The sequence below is a fragment of the Eurytemora carolleeae genome, unplaced genomic scaffold (genome assembly GCF_000591075.1).
Source record: "Eurytemora carolleeae unplaced genomic scaffold, Eaff_2.0 scaffold18, whole genome shotgun sequence".
NCBI classification, from domain to species: Eukaryota; Metazoa; Arthropoda; class Copepoda; order Calanoida; family Temoridae; genus Eurytemora; species Eurytemora carolleeae.
This window is the reverse complement of record NW_019396537.1, coordinates 263718-284375: the sequence shown is the minus strand read 5'-3', so window position 1 is coordinate 284375 and position 20658 is coordinate 263718. Positions and strand designations below refer to the sequence as shown.

The window sequence follows — 20658 nt, the reverse complement described above, 5'->3', positions numbered from 1 at the left end:
TTTTAGCCCTAAAAATGATAAAAACTCACACTCGTATCAAAGCTGATATGGTCCCCGTCCCCCCCCCCCACCCACTGTTATTGTAAAAAAGTTGAAGAAATATTAACTAAAACTTAAAAAGTGAAAATCGTACCTATTTTAGCCATAAAAAAGATTAAAAACTCACACTCGTATCAAAGCTCCTCCCCCTCTCCCTACTCCACAAGCTGTCAGACTCTACGCAGCCATTCGACTAAAATTATTTACTGCGGATCTACAAAATTCAACCCCCCTCTGTCTCTCTCTTGGAATTATAGTAATGACACGCGGCATTCGGGAAAATTCAAGTCCGCGACGCCCTCCCCAGAAAGTCTCCCTCCGGCCCATGCCTCCTGAGGTACATATATTCCTCAATAAAGAGAGTAATGTCTGCAAGTATATTCCCTGAATCGAGGAGTCTGCGCAGTAAACAAACCGCTTGGCTGACGTCATAAAACTAGATAAAGATGGCAGATATATTGTTTTTAAATAAAAAACAATATGTTTTCAAATTAAATCATTACAACCATTTGCTTGTGAAATTTACGCTACATTTTTAAAAATGATTTTTACCCCTGAATTTTGTATTTTTTTTCACATAGTCCGGTCTAAATATTTATAACATTAAATAAAATTAGAAATCAAATAAATTAATATTTATCTTTTAAAAATATTTCAGAAGTAAGAAGGGAATTAGCTAATTAGCTATGAAATGAAACCAAAACAACTATGGAAACATTATTTATAAAATGTGATGTTTAAAACGTGAATATCCCCTCCAGTGGGTTAAGTGTGAAAAAATTTAATTTTTAATTTAAGTGTGTGAATCCTCCGGGGTTCATTATATAGGCCTAATCATGTGGAACATGATGTGTGACGTGATGCCGACGATCTCGGAGGACTCAATTTCCCAGCGCTCGTCGCAATTCGGCGACGACGCAAACTTCGAGCAGCTGATGGTCTCTATGCTCGACGAGCGCGACAAGCTGGTGGACTCGTTAAAGAACGAGCAGGAGAAGACGAGCGACTACGAGATCCGTGTGAAGGAGTTGGAGAAGGAGAGAGATTCATTAAACCGACAACTTAATCAGAATTTACCACAGGGATATTCGACACAGATTATATAAATCATAAATATCATATTCACCACATTATTATACAGGGTGTTTATTTTAATATTAGATCGTTTATAACTTAAAATTTCGATTTTCGGGACAAATCAGAAAATTTAAAAAACTGTTCAATGCTAATATAAAAATTAGCATGCAGAAAATACCAGGTTTTCGAGTAGTATGTGCGTATTTTGGCTTTAAAGCTTGGAGATAATCCAATATGATATAGGACACTCCGTTGATATGTTATATTGAAACTAATTAATAATAAACGATTAAAATTTGAACCCCACAATATTCGGCGAAGCGCAACATATTTCATAATTTTATAGTCCTTTNCCCTCCATTAAATGAATGGCATACCGTGCCCAGGCCGCAACGGTATCCGTTAAGCTTTTATCTCTGTGTAACAATGACAAACATTTTGTCGTTCGCCATCTAAAATCGCGTCGAATTCTACCACTTTCCTTCTTTTTTTCTCTGGTTCATAAATCCGCAATTTTACTTCATAGAGAAACAACGTTATTAAATAATCAAATTTCACCCAAGAAAATGTTAAATCTTCAAATCTGTGACGGAGAATATTGTGACAGGAGTTTGCAAGTTTAACCAAGGAGTTGAACCAGGCTAGGGAGCTAGTCTTAGAGAAGGATGAAGAAATATCAGAACTTAAGGAACAATTTCAGATGTAGCGTCTGCTGAGGGGGGGGGGGGGAATCAGCCAGAGTTGAAAACTAATGAATTGTGGATATCGAAATCAATTTAATTTAAGTTTGTATTAACAATATAAACATTATATAACTACACCAATTGAGTGGGGTTTGGAGAAACCAATGCAGCAATTAAAAATGTTCACATGGGATATTCAGATTGAGCGATTGGGATTAAAGGTCTCCAATTCTAAAGTTTTCAGTTGTTATCTTAAATAATAAGAAATAAAATATTAAGAAGAAGAAGATTTTTCTAGACATAAGAAAGAAATATGTTCAGCAAATATTTGAAAATTGTGTTCTGATCAGGCTGAAAGGAATAATACCAGATTACTCCTGGAACACCTGGAGTGCTTAGTTTCTAGACATGAACGATCCCTTAGGAACCAGACTTAACCTTTCATGTAGAAAGGACTAAACAGTGTTTTAATTAACCTACATTCTGTCACGTTTTATAAAAATTCAAAACTAATTAATTTCAATCAATATCTGAACCGTTTCAGAAAATATGATTTATATTTGGATAAACTTACGCTTATTTTTCTGGTCAAGACTATTTATATTTTGATCTGGTAAACAATCAAAGCATTCCATGCCTTGGTCAATTTTTATAAAATGGGATGAGCCGTTAATGGGGGCTGAAGCAGATGTTTTAATTTTTAATTAAATGAGCAAAATTTACCATGAATACAAAAATGAATTTATATTACATCGTAATGGTTGATGAAAAACATTCCCTGAAGTATCTTTTATATTTTTAATCTTGACATTGGCTAAGTATATTATTTTGCTTCGTCTAAAACAATCCCAATTAGTATCTTGAGTATTTTTACTTTTATCACAATGAATAGTATTTGAACAAAGGGATGTTTAACAATAACACTAAATTATCTGTTGAATACGTCAAATCAGAGAAATGTTCGTAACCTGTAAAGCTGTAATCCCGGCGTTCGTCACTTTCTGTTTCCGTATCGTTTTTTTATAAAACATTTTTAATGGTATTTGTCTGGTTTCTGTAGAATGACAGTCGTTAAACGTCAGACTGCGTCCCAATCTGGCGTATCAAGTGAAGTGGAAGTTCTTAAAGCATTGAAATCTCTCTTTGAACACCACAAAGCTTTAGGTAAGGAATTAACATTTATCTAAGAAAGAGTTTTAAAAGAGGGCGTTCTTAAAAATGTCTTTCTAAACCGGGATACAATCTGTGAATTACAAGAGTGCACACTAAACATTTTCTTAAAAATCACACCCTACACCCCCCGCCAAAAAAAATGTTTTTTTGGGGGAAAAATAAATTGAATATTGGTTAAAAGTATCAAAGAGATATATCTGTTGCCAGTTCATGTTTTTGTTTTCATTTTATTCAGATCATCGAAAGTTCCTAGAATTATACCTCTAATAATTGCCCTCCCATTGTCATTTAAACAAGATTTCGTGTTTGCCATAATTATTTTAGCAGCTAAATTATTAGAAGCGATGATTTGAATGTTTTTGATCTGAAAGTTACCAAATTTTTTCTTCATAGTCCTGTGTGATATCCGTCATCAGTAAAAGAATAAACATTTCTAACACATTTTTAATTAAATGAATGTTCATTTACAATTGCGAAAAGAATTAGATCGATGAAAATTGACATGCCATGAAAAAAAAGAAACCGTCTTTTACATTATTCATACGTATATGCATTAAATCTGCCTTATTTTTCTAACAGCAGAATAACAAGAAGCTGCTAACCAATGTCTCCTTCTACACCTCTTTAGGGGTAAAATCCAAAAAGCTGAACTAAAAAAAGAGCCAGTAAACTGTTTATGTACAAACGGAAGGTTTTTTTGTACGATGTATTTTTTTGTTCAGATGAGAAGGTGCGTGAGAGATTGCGTGTAGCTCTGGAGAAAAATGCTACTTTGGAGGAGGAGTGTAGTTCAGTAAGGTCAGTGATGGTTCTCCGGGGTACTCATTGTTAATTCCGCCGTTTACCCGCGCTTAGTCGTAAATTACGATTTTAGCTATTTTTCCCTATAAAAGTATTGCAACCTAATTAAGAATCTCAAAACCATGCTAAGAACATTATGAAGGTTCTCCCGAGTTCCCCAATCAAAATTTGAGACAAATCGGTCAAAGGGTTCATGAGTTATGATCAGACATAAAACAAACAAACAGACAAGTAGAGATTACAACTTTATATATTTAGGTTACTTGAATTAATTAGATTTTCATGCATTAAACATGCATTGAAAGTACATAATAATTTGTCTTCAACGATACTGAGTATTCCTCTTTTTTACAATTTATTGTTTCTAATATCTGCAAACTTTTTCCCTGTGTACAATATTCAGAAATTGCAATTTAGGATTTCGTAGATTTTTATGATTTATGGTTTTACTTACCTTTTTTAAACAAATTTTTGGATTTCAAACATGTTGGCCGTTCAAAAATCTTTCTATGGAAATATGGGATGTATAAGTAAAGCTAAGTATGGGACAGGGTGTCTAAAACAACATTAGAATTTAGCAATTTTCGTGAACATCATGTTTTTTATCATAGGACTAATTTAAGTTGAAATAATTGCAGGGAAGAATTAAGCCGACAGAGACTAGGGTTTATTGAGGAGGAGGAGAAGAAAGCAAAGGAAGGATATGAGGAGAGGAAAGGAGAAGACGGAGAGAAGAAAATTAATGGAACTCTGGACCCGGAGGTAAACAGATTTTTTAGAATAAGGGTGAAACTTTTTCATCGAAATATTGGTAAAAATTCAACTCAATCAATCAAAAAAAAAACATAGGTCATTAGTGAGGCAAGTTTAAAAAATTTAAAACATGTTTATTTTTGTTTCAAAAGATGCATTTCGAACTTCTGAATCATGTATTGTCCATGTGTCCGTTTTTAGATTTTTAACAAATTGTTTGCTTCAAGGCTAGAATTTTATTATTTTATATGATTAAAATGTATCAAAGAACACTTTGGGATTGCTGTAAGATGGATTTGAGTCTTGCAAAGAATTCCCCCAATATCATATTATCCCCCTTAGTCAATCCCATGGATCCACTGCTCTCACCCATACGTTTTCTTTCTAAACTCTAAGGAAGATAAAAGCTGTAGGTTGAATATTCATAATAATGACAGTGACAACCCCCCCCCCACCTTCTTAGGACGTTCTTTGGACCTCCCTTTAATACATTTTTCTTCATCTCACAAGATGCAAAATGTAAGAAATACATTATATGTAATTTTAAATATGCAATATGCATCACTACAAAGTACAAACTGGTTTTCATTTTAACAACGAATGGTAATTTTTATAATTTACTTGTAATTAACTTGTGAGTAAGCAACTTAAAAAATAAAAAGATTTTTTTTCGACAAATGATTGATAGTTTAAAGGAAAAAGTTGAATATTGGACAGATTTGTATTTGTTTTTAGGTCCTTGAGTTAAGAAAGCAGCTAGAGAAGCAGAGTAACGACCTTGGGAACGCAACGAGGTTGGTCGGAGAGTTGAGGGGGAAGGTGACCGACCTCGAGGACAAACTGATCGGGAACAACAAGGAGCTCCACGGAGCACAGGACCTCAATCAGGCTCTACAGCATGAGTTCAAGGTAAACAGGATAATTAATTTAGTTTTAATTCATTAGTTTATTTTTAAACTTTAGATATCATTAGTTATATTTATCAATTGGTTGGTTGGTTGGTTGGTTGATCAATCTGTTGGTTGGTTAGTTTGTTGATCGATTGATTGACAGAGTTAGTTGATAGATTGATTGATTGATTTCTAGGAGACAATGGCTCAGAAAGAAGACCAGGAAGAGAGAATTGCAACCTTAGAGAAGAGATATCTAAACAGTCAGAGGGAAGCAACTCAGCTTCATGATATCAACGCTAGGCTAGAACAGGAGATTAAGAACAAGGTAGGTTAGAACAAGAGATTATAATGATTAACATTTATTCTGAGGCCGAATATAAAGAATTTGAGCCGCGGCTTAAGTTTAAGCCGTGGCTCAAATATCATTGGTTCCACTTAAAATTGTAATAATTTTTTCAAGAATTAAGACGGCGCTCAATTGAAACCAGTTTTTGCAGATTTAAGCCGCGGCTCAAATTCATTAAATTCGGACACTGGATTCAATATTTATGAATATTAACATATATCAAAGATTCAATAATCATATTTCTAGGAGGAACAAATTTGTCTCTACCAGGAGAAGATAAAAGCAATCAACGAGAAGCTTGATATCGCAGAACAGAAGCTAATAGAGTACGCTTCCATGCCAGATATTGAGGAGCAGCTCAAGGATAGAATGGAAGCTCTAGCAGCTGCTCAGGTATTTAAGAAATCAGCTCGTTTGCCTAATAGTAATGAAATGTGAAAGTCTTCAGGGCTGTAAATTTTCTCGAAAAACAATTTTTTTTCCCCCCCCCCCACCCCCTTTTGAAATTTTAGTTGGTGGTATTTGCTGAATTGAGAAAAATAAATGATTTTTATCGGAAAATCATTGAATTTTGTGTAAAGAGTATTAATAAGTTCGATAAAGTTGCCTTTTGATGTCCAAGTTTTCATTTTTTCTCCCAAATCGTCAAAAAACATTTCTGAAAAATAACCCCCTTAAAGTCTCTGAAAGGTCTTTGGATCTGGGGTTGTAATACAGGATCCTAGCAACGCTGAGGTTGGAATTTTTTAAACTTTAATCCTTTCAGACAAAAACTTAAACCCTTCCTTTGTGTCCGACGGTTTAAGTTACTTCTTTCTGAATTTAGTAAGGTCCCACCAAGCAGAACCTTGCCTGTTTAGTGTGCTTACATTTCTTAATGATTGGCTGGTTAATCAGCTGATTGATTGATTGGTTAATTTATTTAGTGATATATTGATTAATTGATTGGTTGGTTTATTTGGCGATTGATTGATTGAATACTGCGTTGATTGATTTTTTGATTGATTGATTGCTGCAGGAACGGCAGGGATCTGCAGAGGAGCATGTTAGCCTTCTGGAGAATTCCTTGGAAGAGAAAACATCTGAGCTCTCCAGGTAGGACCGTACGGTTTAATAAGACAAATCAATTTATTTGAGATAGTTTCGGCTGTCGAGCTTTGTTTCCGACTATATCCGGCCTCCATGATTTTTCTGGCAGAAATGCGCTGGTCATTTACAGCGACACCACAACTGAAAAATAAATATTTTCAAAAGAAAAAAGATGGATATATCATTCGTTTTTGATCTTACAAAGGTTTTAAGGATCCGATACTTTGTTAATCGGGGATGAAACTGTAAATAGGGTCGGAGTCACCTTTTTAAATCTAAAATAATCCATGGAATTCTTTTCGAAAATACATTGTGAGAGAAATAAAAAGATGCACAAGTTACAACAGGAAAATGAAGGTATTGTTACTGTACAGGAATTTAGAGGGAGTGTAATTAAAATTCATAATTGTTAATTTCTGTTTTGGAACGATTTTATTGCCTTGGTTATTGTTCAGTTTCAAGCACATGTTTTTTCCACTAAATCTGACTAGATATGAATCCTGAAATAGAATACTAATAATGAGAATAATAAAAAATTATGAGATGATGATGATGATGGCGTTTTAAATATTTTGAAGATATAAAAAAAAATTGACCACGCATGGTGCCTGATGGGATGACTTTTAGAACCTCTAGATACGTATTTTTTAGTGAAAGAACATTTTCCTCTTAAACTATTGAGATAAGAGAACTGGAAAGTGCGTATTAGAAACATCAAAAATATAATTTATCCAAAATAAAGGGGGTGTAGTTGTAATTTCCGGTGACTCTCCATTTATAAACTGGCATGTACGATTGGCAACGATACCCTTAAAACTTTGTCTCATCAAAAATAAATGAGTTGTGTATGCTTATTGTTTAGAAATTCAATATTTTCGATATTGGTTTCTGTTCAAAAGTGACTTCAGCAATTTTCCTGCAGAAACAATGGGAGGGAATCATCTAAATCAAACACCTCCCAAGCTAGAAAACATAACATATCTTCCACATTATTATAAGATAAAGGGTTAAAAGGGTAGCCTTTGTAGTTTGAACATGCCCTCTTTTAATGGAGGATGGTTTTTGAAATCATTACGACGGCCCCTTTAATCCGATGAACAGAACTGGTTAAAAAGATACATTTTTTATGTGGGATTCAACGGATTCATTTTTCATGTTTTTAAGATTTTTTATCTAAAATCTTCTACAGTGATTCAAAGATATTATGAATACCTAGTAGGAGCTTTTTATAATGTTGTATTACATATTTAAGATCAAATGCCGCAGAAAAATTAGTTTAATATAGCCCTGACATTTGAATGCAATTAATGTATTAATATTAAGCTCATTTTTCCGCGGCATTTGATCTTCAATATGTAATACGATATTATAAAAAGCTCTTGTTATGTATTCATATATCTTGGATTCACTGAACATAAAGTAATTTTTATTTATGTCAATTTAGAAAGTCTGAAGATGTCACGTTTCTCCCTTTTCCTACAATTTATGATTAAAGTGTCATTTGCAACTGGTTTAGGCACGTTGATGTGGATTGCCTTTCATAACATTTTATTGAAGAAATAACATTAACTGACAGAATCAATATTTAATATAATGAATTCCGAGATGAAAACTTATGAATGAGTTAGATGTAGTTCAAGTATGTATGGCTGGTTTAACTTCTTCCTTAAAGCTATTTAATACTTTAGTTGGTTAAAAACAACAACTGTCAATTTTCAGACCATTTGTAAATTTTAAGCCACGGCTTGATTCAAACCTTTTCAGCTCGACGTATTCTTAGAATCGGCTTTGAATTATTGGCTCAGTTTCATTGGACATAATATGGTTGCCATTTATACTCTTGTCATGATATGTTTTTCAAAAGTTACACTTATCATAAGTTACACTTCTTAAAGTACTTTCGCCATAACCACACTTGCCATTATTACACTTGCCATAAATAAGTTAGATTTATGCTTTGTAAAAATAATAAAGTTATGTCAAAAGTAATTATGGCATGTGATACTTATGGCAAGTGTAACAGGATGAATTTGGCAAGAATGCGCTTTCCATAGCAGAATGTTATAATATTTGCAGTTTAAGAAAAATAACATTTTTTCTATTATGGCAAAAGTATTTATGTTAAGTGTGATTGCAGATAAAACTGAAATTAATATGAGAACTTAGGACCACCACCCCGCCTCCCCTTCTCATATGGAGATGTTTTAGTTTTAAGATTAAGTTCGTTTGCCATTCATTCATAAAATTTCAACGCTATCCCCCCGGGCTGCAATTCTAAAAAAACTGAGAATTATTTTTAACTCTGGTGTTTATCTGGTTCAGGTTGTCCCAGAGACTGAAAATGAATGAGGAACACAACCAACGTCTGTCCGCTACCGTAGACAAACTTCTTACCGAGAGTAACGAGAGGTTACAGGTTAGTCCAAGGTTGTATAATAAGGGTTAGATTCTCCTGATGCACTCCAATGTAGGTAAAGAGGACCTTTATAGCAATGCTTACTCTAAATCCTCGTATGACGTCGTCACTGCTTATTTTAAAAAATATCAAATTTTGCGGCTCATTAAATATAAACAAACTTAAACACACTACACGTTTCCACTTGTCTTTTAAACACACTACACGTTTCCACTTGTCTTTTAAACACACTACACGTTTCCACTTGTCTTTTAAACACACTACACGTTTCCACTTGTCTTTTAAAAACACTACACGTTTCCACTTGTCTTTTAAACACACTACACGTTTCCACTTGTCTTTTAAAAACAACTTCGTAAAATTTTTTTCTTAAATTCATTATTTTTTTCAAAAATTTTAAAACCAATTTAACATTTCCAATCGATTGATACCAGTTAAATAACCGTTTAAAACCAATTTAACATTTCCAATCGATTGATACCAGTTAAATAACCGTATAACACGACCATTTTGTGCCTTAATGAGCTTTTTAATACAAAATATTAAAGTTTATACATACCATTCTGTTCGTTCTCGTGCATAGAGAAATGCATTTATAGAATTACATCTTAAAAAAGTCCCCCACCCCCTATTACAAAATATTTAAGTTACGCCTATAATTTATATTTTTATTCGATAAAGCGATAATTTTTTACTTTTGTAAATCACAAATTAAATTTTTAGAACTTCAAAGGAAGAAAGGGAATTTGATAAAGTTTTCTCTGTTTTCATGATATCAAAGGACTGGGTTTAATAAAAACAAACAAATTGTGTGTTAACAAACTATTTTAATATCATTTAGATTTAAAATCTAGTTTTCGGACACATGTCCTGCAGATGAAAAGCTTCAAAGTTATCCGAAGCAAAAAAATTAGAAAGTAATAACAGTCCTTGAATACACTGTATAGTGTGTATTTCCATGGTTTGAGCACCCCTCTGTTTTGTAATCATTTAAACTTTGAAATGATGCTTACCTCTGATTATTTCTGGAATTTTAAATATAAAAAATGAGTGGAAATTTTTTCTTTTTTTAAGACGTGATCGTGCAAGTTACCAAATTGGGCCTGATCGGCTCAGCCGTATTGAAATTGATTAGTTGCAAGCAAACAAACAGACTAGCCAAATCTATATACAGATCTAATTTGAATGGAAGCTACAGTTAGGCTAGCTAAACGGGTAACCAAATCGTCTGGTTTTTTAGGGAACCGATGGTTAAGACATACACTAAACAAAATATGAAATTTTAAAGTTTTAACGGGCAACGCCGTGCACAGCTGACATCATGATTTAAGACCAAGCACGGGTAAACGGCGGGAGTAATAATGAGTAACCTGGGCAACGCTAGTTCTATATATGATAAACAATGCTAACTGTAGAAGGTTTAGGTTCACCTGAAGGAGAGAATGCATGCTCTAGAGGAGAAGAATAATCTGACTAACGAGCTGACCGCTACAAGGAAGAAATTAGAGGATTTAGCAAATATCAAGGTAGACATATTTGTTTTGACTCACCCGTGCTGTTTGGACTCCATTGTAGACTACCGTAGACTACTCTAGACTTCTGTAGACTATTGTAGACTACTGTGAACTAATGTAGACTACTGTAAACTACTGTTGACTACTGTAGACTAATGTAGACTACTGTAGACTACTGTAGACTACCGTAGACTACTGTAGACTGCTGTAGACTACTGTAAACTACTGTAGACTGCTGTAGACTACTGTATACTACTGTAAACTACTGTAAACTTCTGTAGACTACTGTTGACTACTGTAGACTACTCTAGACTTCTGTAGACTACTGTAGACTACTGTAGACTACTCTAGGCTTCTGTAGACTACTGTAGACTACTGTTGACTACTGTAGACTACTGTCGACTACCGTAGTTAGAACACTGTAGACACTATGCTATCACTATAAATTCCTTGTATTTATAAAAAGATTCTAATATATTTGAGAGGGATATTCAAACCAGATCAAATCAAATCATTTATCTCTGCGAATACAATTTTGCAATTTAAAATTACAAGTAAAATACATAAAATGTACGCTTTTAAAGAGAAAAAAAAATCAGATCCGTAGCGGGCGTACTTAATAGCTTAGGGCTTTTTTAGCAGGGTCCCCCTGGGTAACAGAATTTTTAAATTGAAAAAGAAAAAGAAAAAAGCTGTATTTTAAAAATTTGAGGAGAAAATACTTAATGAATAATATTCCTAAATATATAAGAAATATTGTCGACAGGGATAGATAGAAAATAGAATATAAGGAAAATGTTTGTTAATCCTCAGAATGATTTAGATCTAAGGGACTGTAAGAATAATTTCAAATGACCCTTCACGCGAAGATGACAATGCCCGATTCACAATGGTACCCTTGAAACCATAATCTGATAAATAATGTGGAAGCTATTGTAGTTTTTGTAGAGAAACCACAATATATAATGAGCTTTTAAGTGCATTGTTGGGAATCGGGCTTTTCATCTTTACATGGAGGGTCACTGTAAATACCTATTAGTTTGTAGTAAAATAATTAAAAAAGGAAAATTGAAAACTAAAGATAAAAAGTTTTAATTGAGGTACACAATTTATCTGTAGTTGGAATAAAATAATTGAATAAAGAAAATTGGAAACTTAAGTTAAAAAAGTTTTAATCGAGGTACACAATTATCTGTAGTTGGAATAAAATAATTGAAAAAGGAAAATCGAAAACTTCAGATAAAAAGTTTTAATTAAGGTACACAGTTTATCTGTAGTTGGAATAAAATAATTGAATAAGGAAGATTGAAAACTTAATATAAATAGTTTTAATTGAGGTACACAATTTATCTGTAGTTGGAATGAAATAATTGAAAATTGATTTTGAAAACATAAGATTAAAAAGTTTTAATCGAGGTACACAATTATCTGTAGTTGGAATAAAATAATTGAAAGGCAAAATTGAAAACTTAATATAAAATGTTATAATTGAGGTAAACAATTTATCTGTAGTTGGAATAAAATAATTGAATAAAGAAAATTGAAAACTTAATATAAATAGTTTTATTTGAGGTACACAAATTATCTTTAGTTGGAATAAAATAATCGTGATTTCTATACTAAGGGTGTCTACTAATTTTTTATCTATTTTTGGGTGATATATTTTAACAAGGGAAAGGTTAAAATTCAAAATAAAACCTTTAACTTTCTTTACTTGTTGCAATTTTTGCCAAACAATCTCATTTATTTTTTTTTGTCTAAAGCTTGATTAAAATATTAAAAATGTAAAAACCGGATTTAAAAACTTTTTTTATGAGCTTTCTAAATACTCTATCTGTAAAGAGAATTAGAGAAATTACATCTGCAGCAGATCTTAAAGATTATTTGTTAGGGTGAGACTACCAAGGAACTACAGAAGAGTAGACTTGAGACAGAAAACCTTAAGAGACAGATTCTACAACAGGAGATTTCATTTAATATTCAGAAAACAGAGGCTTTAACCAGGTAATTATTTATTATTATTATTATTATTATTATTATTATTATTATCATTATCTTAAATATCATTATCTTAAATATCATTATCTTAAATATATTTATCTTAGATATATTTATCTTAAATATATTTATCTTTATCATTTTTTTCATCATCATTATCATTATCTTCACTGAATTTCTAATTTAAATATCTAATTATAATCTCTAAATTTCTTCTTCTAAAAAGTAAATGTTTAAATGTTAAGAAATCTGTCTCCTGGAAACCATGAAGGGGATAGAAACAAGCAGCAAGGTAATACAAAATATGTTGCTTTTCTCGAATATTTTTTATTTTACGAAAATTTGTCGAAAGATTTGAAAGATATCTTCGTTTTTCTAGCTTGAGAAGTGTTGAGTCAGATAATTTCTTATATTGTTTTTTTAGGAAAACTCTGGAATGTTCTTTTAAGAAGCCAAAAATTTTCAAAAAGAAAACCATGGGTTTCTCTTAATTAGCTTTTGAGGGTACCACGTTGTAAATCTGACATTACTTACTAGCTCACTAGCTCAGGTCCCCTATATTGGGTCAAGAGGCCATACCTCTGTATAAATGGTTAGTCACTTGAACAACGTATATAGCCCTTTAATCAATTAAACTCAATCTTAAATCAAATATAAAGGTACCATAAATGATTAACAATAGGTAAATCGTTATTTCTATGTATGCAAAGTAGCATGTTTTTAGAGAAAAGTGGAGAAATTATCGTCTTATTTTTTGTTGTCGTTTGTACTCTTAATTTTTAATAAAAAGATATATCTCAAATATCAACAACTACTTGAAAAAAATTATATTGAGAGCGTATTGTTCACTTGACAATAGATTAAAAAATGAAGTACGTTTCTCTACGAAATAAGGAATCAATGAGATATATTAAAAAAGATATTTTTCTTTTTTGTTGATAAAAAATAGTTAGAAATATATCAAGGAGAGCTGTGTTAATCTCTATTAATAAATGAAAAGATGAAGGGATAGATAGCTTATTGAAAGGATGAAAGGATTGATTAATGAGTTAATGGATGAATCAGAAAATAGATGAATCAGAAAAGATTAATGTGGAAATAGATTAATGAAAAAATGGATGAATTAACGAATGAAGAATGGATGAACGAGAGGATGGGTATAAGGATGAATGAGAAGATGAATGACAATGAAGCCTTTATATACCACAAATAATTCCTTGTTAGTTGGAAAACCCTTAAGAAAAGCCGTTTTCAACATTTAAGGATTGTTGCACGCACTTCTGACCCTTTAGTAAAAGTAAATTCAATCTAAAGTCTGACCTCGTCAACCTTGTTGCACCGGCTAGTCCTCTTAAATGTCTGCTTTATTTACCTAATGTCCGGGCGGTTCAGTACAAACAGACCGGAAAGGTTGACCCGGCTCGGAAATTCAAACGTACTACGGCTGCCCGTGATTGGGTTTCATATGGCTCTACACAAATCTACGAAGTTTAACAAGTTTTGAATATATTTTGCTGAGCTCCGTTTGTGCGTTTGTATCCAATAAACGTTAAAACAGCGGAGCCGAGCAGACCAAACTCTCATGACAACAGGGAAGGTTTGTGGATGGTTTAAGATGACAAATTTTGCCAGGGGAAATTTCAAAATTTATTATATTTGTAAATGCGCAAATTTAATTAGGGAAATCTGCGAAATACCACTTACATAGAACAATGACAGTTTTAATAGCAACGGTCAAATTTGTTACTAGGAAAGGAGTGCGAAGCTCCCTGAAAGCCTTAGCAAAAGATGCATACAGACTTGAACAGAAAAAAATACAATAACAATTCCGGACCCCAACCCCCTCCTATGAGTAAATGTACACAATAGTACAAGTTAGGTTAATTTAAGATACAGGGGGTCCCATATCATAATAGATCGTCAATGGGGCACAATAACGATTTTTGGGACTAATCAGAAAATTTAAGAAGTTCAAATAATTTTGAAAAATTGATTATGGCTAACAAATGTTTACTTGCAAAAAATGTTAGGTTTTTTAAAAGCTTGGAGATAATCTTATATGATATGGGACGCTCTGTATATAGTATCACTGAAACTGAATATTCAAAAGAGAAGGACGGGGGGGGGGGGGGGGTTCTTAAAGAATTTTTCTCAATCTTCTGTCAGAGTCAACATTTTAAAAAGAATAATTCAAATTCTCAGGATTTTGTGGAGTGAGAAAGCTATAAAACTTTATAATTAAATAAAAATCACCAAAATGAATTTTACTTTGTTTAGATGAGAGTCTCCGTGGTGAATCATCTAGTAGACTGGGGAGCATGCCGAGGGGAACCTCATTAAACATGAAAAACCTCGAGGACAGCTGGGGATACGACAACATGGACGGGGACCCGGAGGACAGTGAGTCTGTGATGACAGATTTGCTGTCCCCAGGGGGACAGACAGATGCACAGACCTTGGCGTGTATGTTACAGGTAGCATATTAGTAATAGAAAATTGTACAATGTACATAGTAAATTCCTTATTGTTCAGTGTACATTCCATACTGTTCACTGTTCAGTGCACATTCCATACTGTACAGTGTTCATTCCATCTTGTACAGTGCACATTCCATATTGTATAGTGCACATTCCATATTGTACAGTGCACAATACACATTCCATATTGTAAAGTGCACAATGCATATTCCATATGTTACAGTGTACATTCCATTATATACAGTGTACATTCTATATTGTACAATGTACATTCCATATTGTACAATGTACATTCCATATTGTACAGTGCAAATTCCATATTGTACAGTTTACATTCCATATTGTACAGTATACATTCCATATTGTACAATGTACATTCCATATTGTATAGTGCACATTCCATATTGTACAATGTACATTCCATATTGTACAGTGTACATTCCATATTGTACAGTGCACATTCCATATTGTACAGTGCACATTCCATGTTGTACAGTGTACATTCCATGTTATAGTTTTCATTCCACATTGTACAGTGTACATTTCATACTGTATAGTGTACATTCCATATTGTACAGTGTACACTTAATATTGTACAATGTACATTCCATATTGTACAGTGTACACTCCATATTGTTCAATGTACATTCCATATTGTTCAGTGAACATTCCATATTGTACAGTGTACACTTCATATTGTACAGTGTATATTCCATATTGTACAGGGTACATTCCATATTGTACAGTTACACTCCATATTGTACAGCGTACACTCCATATTGTACAGCGTACATTCCATATTGTACAATGTACTCATTGTACAGTCAAATCTCAACACTCTGGTCTACATCATACAGTAAAGTACAGTAAACATTGTATCGGGATACCAATTGGAGATGTTGAATAATAAGTCTTACATTCTTTTAGGCTGCGCATATATTTACCTATTCTTTTCATTTGTTAACATTTTTCAAACTTATCTATATAGTAGAAGAAGACATTCTTATATATATTTGTTGTGTATAGCTGGCCAAACGGCTAGACCGATTGGGCTGACATTTTTGTGGACAATCAGGGGTGTCCGGGGAGTGTTATAGGCGATACAAAATTAGAAATTTTATTTTCATTTTTTTAGCTTTTTTTACGGGCAACGCTGCGGGCCCTTCAGCTAGTTTTACCTAATTGTCAAGTTTTGTGTTGGGAACCTTGCAATCAAGCAGATTCACGGATTAATTTTATTCTTCGCCATACACAACGGGGATAACTTTCATTGTGGGATCAAGTATTTTCCTCAAATTTTAAAGTGCCCTCAGTGGATATCGAGATCAAGGGATCTAAATAGTATCTCTGATCCCGATGGGACCGGGGGGGGGGTGTACTTTTTGGGAAGTAAAATACACTTGCTGTGTCATTTTGCACTTTCGGGACTGTAAGAATGAAATGGAACATGTTTTATATAAAAAATCTAATAAGAACAAAATTCAGAACAAAACATATATAGAAAAAAAACAAAAACCAGTAAAATGTAACATAATCAGTTTACAAAACTAACACTAAAAAACTTTTTGTTTTGTGAGATTTGCAGAATTTTTACCCTCATGGAAAATTAATGTAATTCCTAGAAACATAATTGTATTTTGAGACAGGTTTCAAAGATTAAAAAAATCAAATGCTCCCGTTTACAATTGTATTTTTTCTCCCCTACTTGAGCTCTTAACATAAAGATGAAAAGTAATATATATTAGTTTTTCCAAGAAAATGTATTTTATCAAAAAATCATTTTGTCTCAGAGAAAAAAAATTTTCATGTCAATGAATGACAGGGATATTGTTTTATTTATTTATTGGGTGAACATTTATTTGTTGTCTAGCATGTCATAGTTATGTTTTGAATTTCATTATTAATGGGAATGAAGCGTCTTGATTTCTAAGTTTGTGTTCAATTTTAGGAGCAGCTGGATGCTATTAACAACGAGATCCGGTTAATTCAGGAGGAGAAGCAATCCACAGAACAGAGGGCAGAGGAACTAGAGTCTAGAGTAGGAAGTGTACAGGTAGGAACTATAGAAGAGTAGGAAGTGTACAGGTAGGAACTAGAGTCTAGTGTAGGAAGTGTACAGGTAGGAACTAGAGTAAAGTAGGAAGTGTATAGGTAGGAACTAGAGTAGAGTAGGAAGTGTACAGGTAGGAACTAGAGTAGAGTATAAAGTGTACAGGTAGGAACTAGAGTAGAGTAGGAAGTGTACAGGTAGGAACTAGAGTAGAGTAGGAAGTGTACAGGTAGAAACAAGAGTCTAGAGTAGGAAGTGTAAAGGTTGGAACTAGAGTCGAGTAGGAAGTGTACAGGTAGGAACTAGAGTAGAGTAGGAAGTGTACAGGTAGAAACAAGAGTCTAGAGTAGGAAGTGTAAAGGTTGGAACTAGAGTCGAGTAGGAAGTTTACAGGTAGGAACTGAAGTCTAGAGTAGGAAGTGTACAGTAGGAACTAGAGTCTAGAGTAGGAAGTGTACAGGAAGGAACTAAAGTCTAGAGTAGGAAGTGTACAGGTAGAAACTAGAATCTAGAGTAAGAAGTGTACAGTAGGAACTAGAGTAGAGTAGGAAGTGTACATGTTGGAACTAGAGTAGAGTAGGAAGTGTATAGGTTGGAACTAGAGTAGAGTAGGAAGTGTATAGGTAGGAACTAAAGTCTAGAGTAGGAAGTGTACAGGTAGAAACTAGAATCTAGAGTGGGAATTGTACAGTAGGAACTAGAGTCTAAAGTTTAGATTGTACAGTGTAAAGGTTGGGAATAGGTCAAATTAATTTTGAAGCAAACATTTTAACATTCAGGATATGCATATGCTGCTGCAGCAGGGTAGTGTAGGAGGTCCCTCCTCCACCTCCTGGGCAGGGCTGAGTGGTATTCCTTCCCACCATCTAGGTGTACCCCCTCAACCTCCCCCCAGATCTCGTCTACAACCAATGTATGATCCCCTCTCTTCTCCTACATTATCAGGGAGAACCACACCCAAGGTATGTGAATTGTGAATTCTGATCCAAAGGAAATCAGTTTTAGCCACAAACTCTAATTTTCTAATCCCTGCATATTTTTTCTAAACTTTTCAAATTTCAAACTTAAACTTTTTGATCTAACAGAACACATAGTTTGAAATATTAAAGATATACACCATCGGGTTGTAAAGATATAGGGATTACAAATTTATTTTATGTTTTTTTCATAAAAGAAAAAAAACTTTTCATAGAAACTTTAATTAATTAATCTTTTAAAGCTAAAATTATTACAGCGGGGATTAAATATTAGTTTCTTAAATTAGTTGTTGAGAATTTATTCTTTTATTCTTGAAAATGGATTCTATTAAAAAAACACAGTTAGAAAAATCAAACACAATTTATAATTGTAAACTTGTTTAGACCCCTATGCTACAAGGACGCGGTGATCCTTACGCACACAAATACCACACAGTAAGTTACACTTCAAATTATGGGTACTGTTGAGTCTAGACCCTAATTAGGGGTATATTGGGAATATCTGCGAGTCTATAGATTCACTGAGTAACTATTTTTATCACTATTTTTACTCTGTCTCCAGCATATCGTTGGTAAATGTTTTAAAACATTTTAGGATTTCTAGCATTTTTAACTTCTCCTGGCAAACTGTTCCATAAATTCACTACTCTTTGACTAAAATAATTAGCTCTTAATTCCAGTCTAGATCGCGAGGAGATTTAGGGGATCTGCAGTTAGACGAGTTAGTTTATGTTCTCCTGACCCGACTGTGTTAAACCATGTTTCACTCCTAACATCATCAAAACCATGGATAATCTTAAATGTGTGTACCATGTCAATATAGATTCTTCTTTTCTCCAGGGATTCAAGTCTCAGTTCTTTTAGTTTATCTTCATAATTTCTACCAGACAGTCCAGATATCATATTAACAGCTCTACGTTGTACCCGCTCTAGTACATCTTTGTCTGCAGCTGTCCAGGGACACCACGCTGAGACAGAAAATGGTATCTTGCATATTGTTAATACAAGTTCAGGAAAACATGCCGATCTCTGAAATGGAATGCACGTGAAATTTTTCCAAGCATATAGTTTGCTGTTTTAGCAGCTTCTAGGCACTGGATTGAGGGTTTTAAATCATGTGACACTTTCACTCCAATATCCTTCTCTATTTTGACCACAGATAACTTAATTCCGTTCATAAAGTATTCATATTTGGGATTATTATTTCCAACAGGAAGAATCTTGAGTTGTTCATGTTACCACTCTTCCAATTATCAAAAGATCAATAGTGTCCATGACGTTAGTTCAAGCGTATGAACACCATATTGAATAAATAAATATATCTGAAGTGTAGATTTTCAACTTAATTTACTCTAATAAAGAAAGGTGATGAACTATATACTTGAATATAGTGTTATATCTTTTTAATTTTGTCTGCATTTGTGTTTCTCTCTTGTATTTAACAGTAAAGTACGAAAAGTACTTTACAAAGTCTAAATTTTTGTGTCAAGATTGCTGCTCAACACTAAGTATGTCTTTCATAACGGAGCTGTCGATACTTAAGATCTCAATTTTATATATTTCTGAGCAAGTAGAGAGTATATATATATAGCGAAAAGCCACTTGTTAACCCTGTGATTTTTTTATAAAGATATTTACGTTGTGTTTTTTCAATAAAAGTTTGAAGAAGAAGAAGAAAAATATAGTGTACAAAGAAGTTTATTTAAAATTTGAAGTTTAATGAACGTATACTACAACTTAAATGATTAAGTAATAATATGCATGTCGTCTTCGTTATCAGTGTTAATTTCTGGGGTTTGCACTGCAGTCCTCTTGCTGGGTGATAAGTTGTACAGAGCCAATCCAAATTATGTGTTATACTTAGATGCATCTGGCCACGCCTAGTCAAGAGTTTAATAGAGAAGAGGCGGAGAAGCAGAGAAGAATGATGGAAGGATCTCCACCCACTCCTAGGTACGGGTAAGCTCCTCCCTTTACACTATACACCACAGAGTAAAACTTCGGTATCTGTAGCTTTAGCACTTTAGTTGGTTCTTAACCCCCCTTGATTGTTTACCCTTAGACGCCTAAATGCTAAAATGGAACAGACTAAGACAACGACGACAGGTTGGGCCATAAGGTTTTATTTGGTTTGGAAGTAATTGCATGGAAAGATTTCTTTTAGAAAGTAAAGACTAGAAGAAATAGACTAAAGACCCATGTAAATTTCGTCTTCCGTTAGAACTTAGAAATTCTCATAATTAAAAATAAGAATTTTTTGTATGTTTGTGATCATCCAGACTCCAAGGGTGTATAATTTCTTGAAAAATTATTCCCACCCCCTTTTGAAAACTTTTCTCCCAGAAGTTTGGTATGTTGCGCAGAGCCCACTT

At 33.4% G+C, this 20658-nt stretch overlaps 1 protein-coding gene across 9 annotated transcripts in view; it reads left to right on the top strand.

Annotated features, from left to right (window-relative positions):
- The first annotated feature begins 701 nt into the window (after positions 1-701).
- LOC111705061 (liprin-alpha-1) overlaps positions 702-20658 on the top strand; it is a 36219-nt gene continuing 16262 nt past the window's right edge. For 7 of the 9 annotated variants that reach the window (XR_002765928.1, XR_002765927.1, XR_002765929.1 and 4 more), the window contains exons 1-19: positions 702-1121; positions 1724-1804; positions 2150-2223; positions 2860-2963; positions 3695-3770; positions 4412-4535; positions 5262-5435; positions 5613-5744; positions 6012-6158; positions 6784-6860; positions 9177-9270; positions 10695-10796; positions 12676-12788; positions 13028-13074; positions 15060-15256; positions 17208-17312; positions 18089-18271; positions 18671-18721; positions 20151-20245. Coding sequence is in view for 4 of the 9 variants with exons in the window: in XM_023477492.1 (XP_023333260.1) it covers positions 876-1121; positions 1724-1804; positions 2150-2223; positions 2860-2963; positions 3695-3770; positions 4412-4535; positions 5262-5435; positions 5613-5744; positions 6012-6158; positions 6784-6860; positions 9177-9270; positions 10695-10796; positions 12676-12788; positions 13028-13074; positions 15060-15256; positions 17208-17312; positions 18089-18271; positions 18671-18721; positions 20151-20245 (2222 nt within the window). In the remaining 5 variants the exon portion in view is untranslated. The remainder of the gene's footprint in view (positions 1122-1723; positions 1805-2149; positions 2224-2859; positions 2964-3694; positions 3771-4411; positions 4536-5261; positions 5436-5612; positions 5745-6011; positions 6159-6783; positions 6861-9176; positions 9271-10694; positions 10797-12675; positions 12789-13027; positions 13075-15059; positions 15257-17207; positions 17313-18088; positions 18272-18670; positions 18722-20150; positions 20246-20658) is intronic. The other 2 variants (XM_023477493.1, XM_023477491.1) reach the window with 1 other exon arrangement.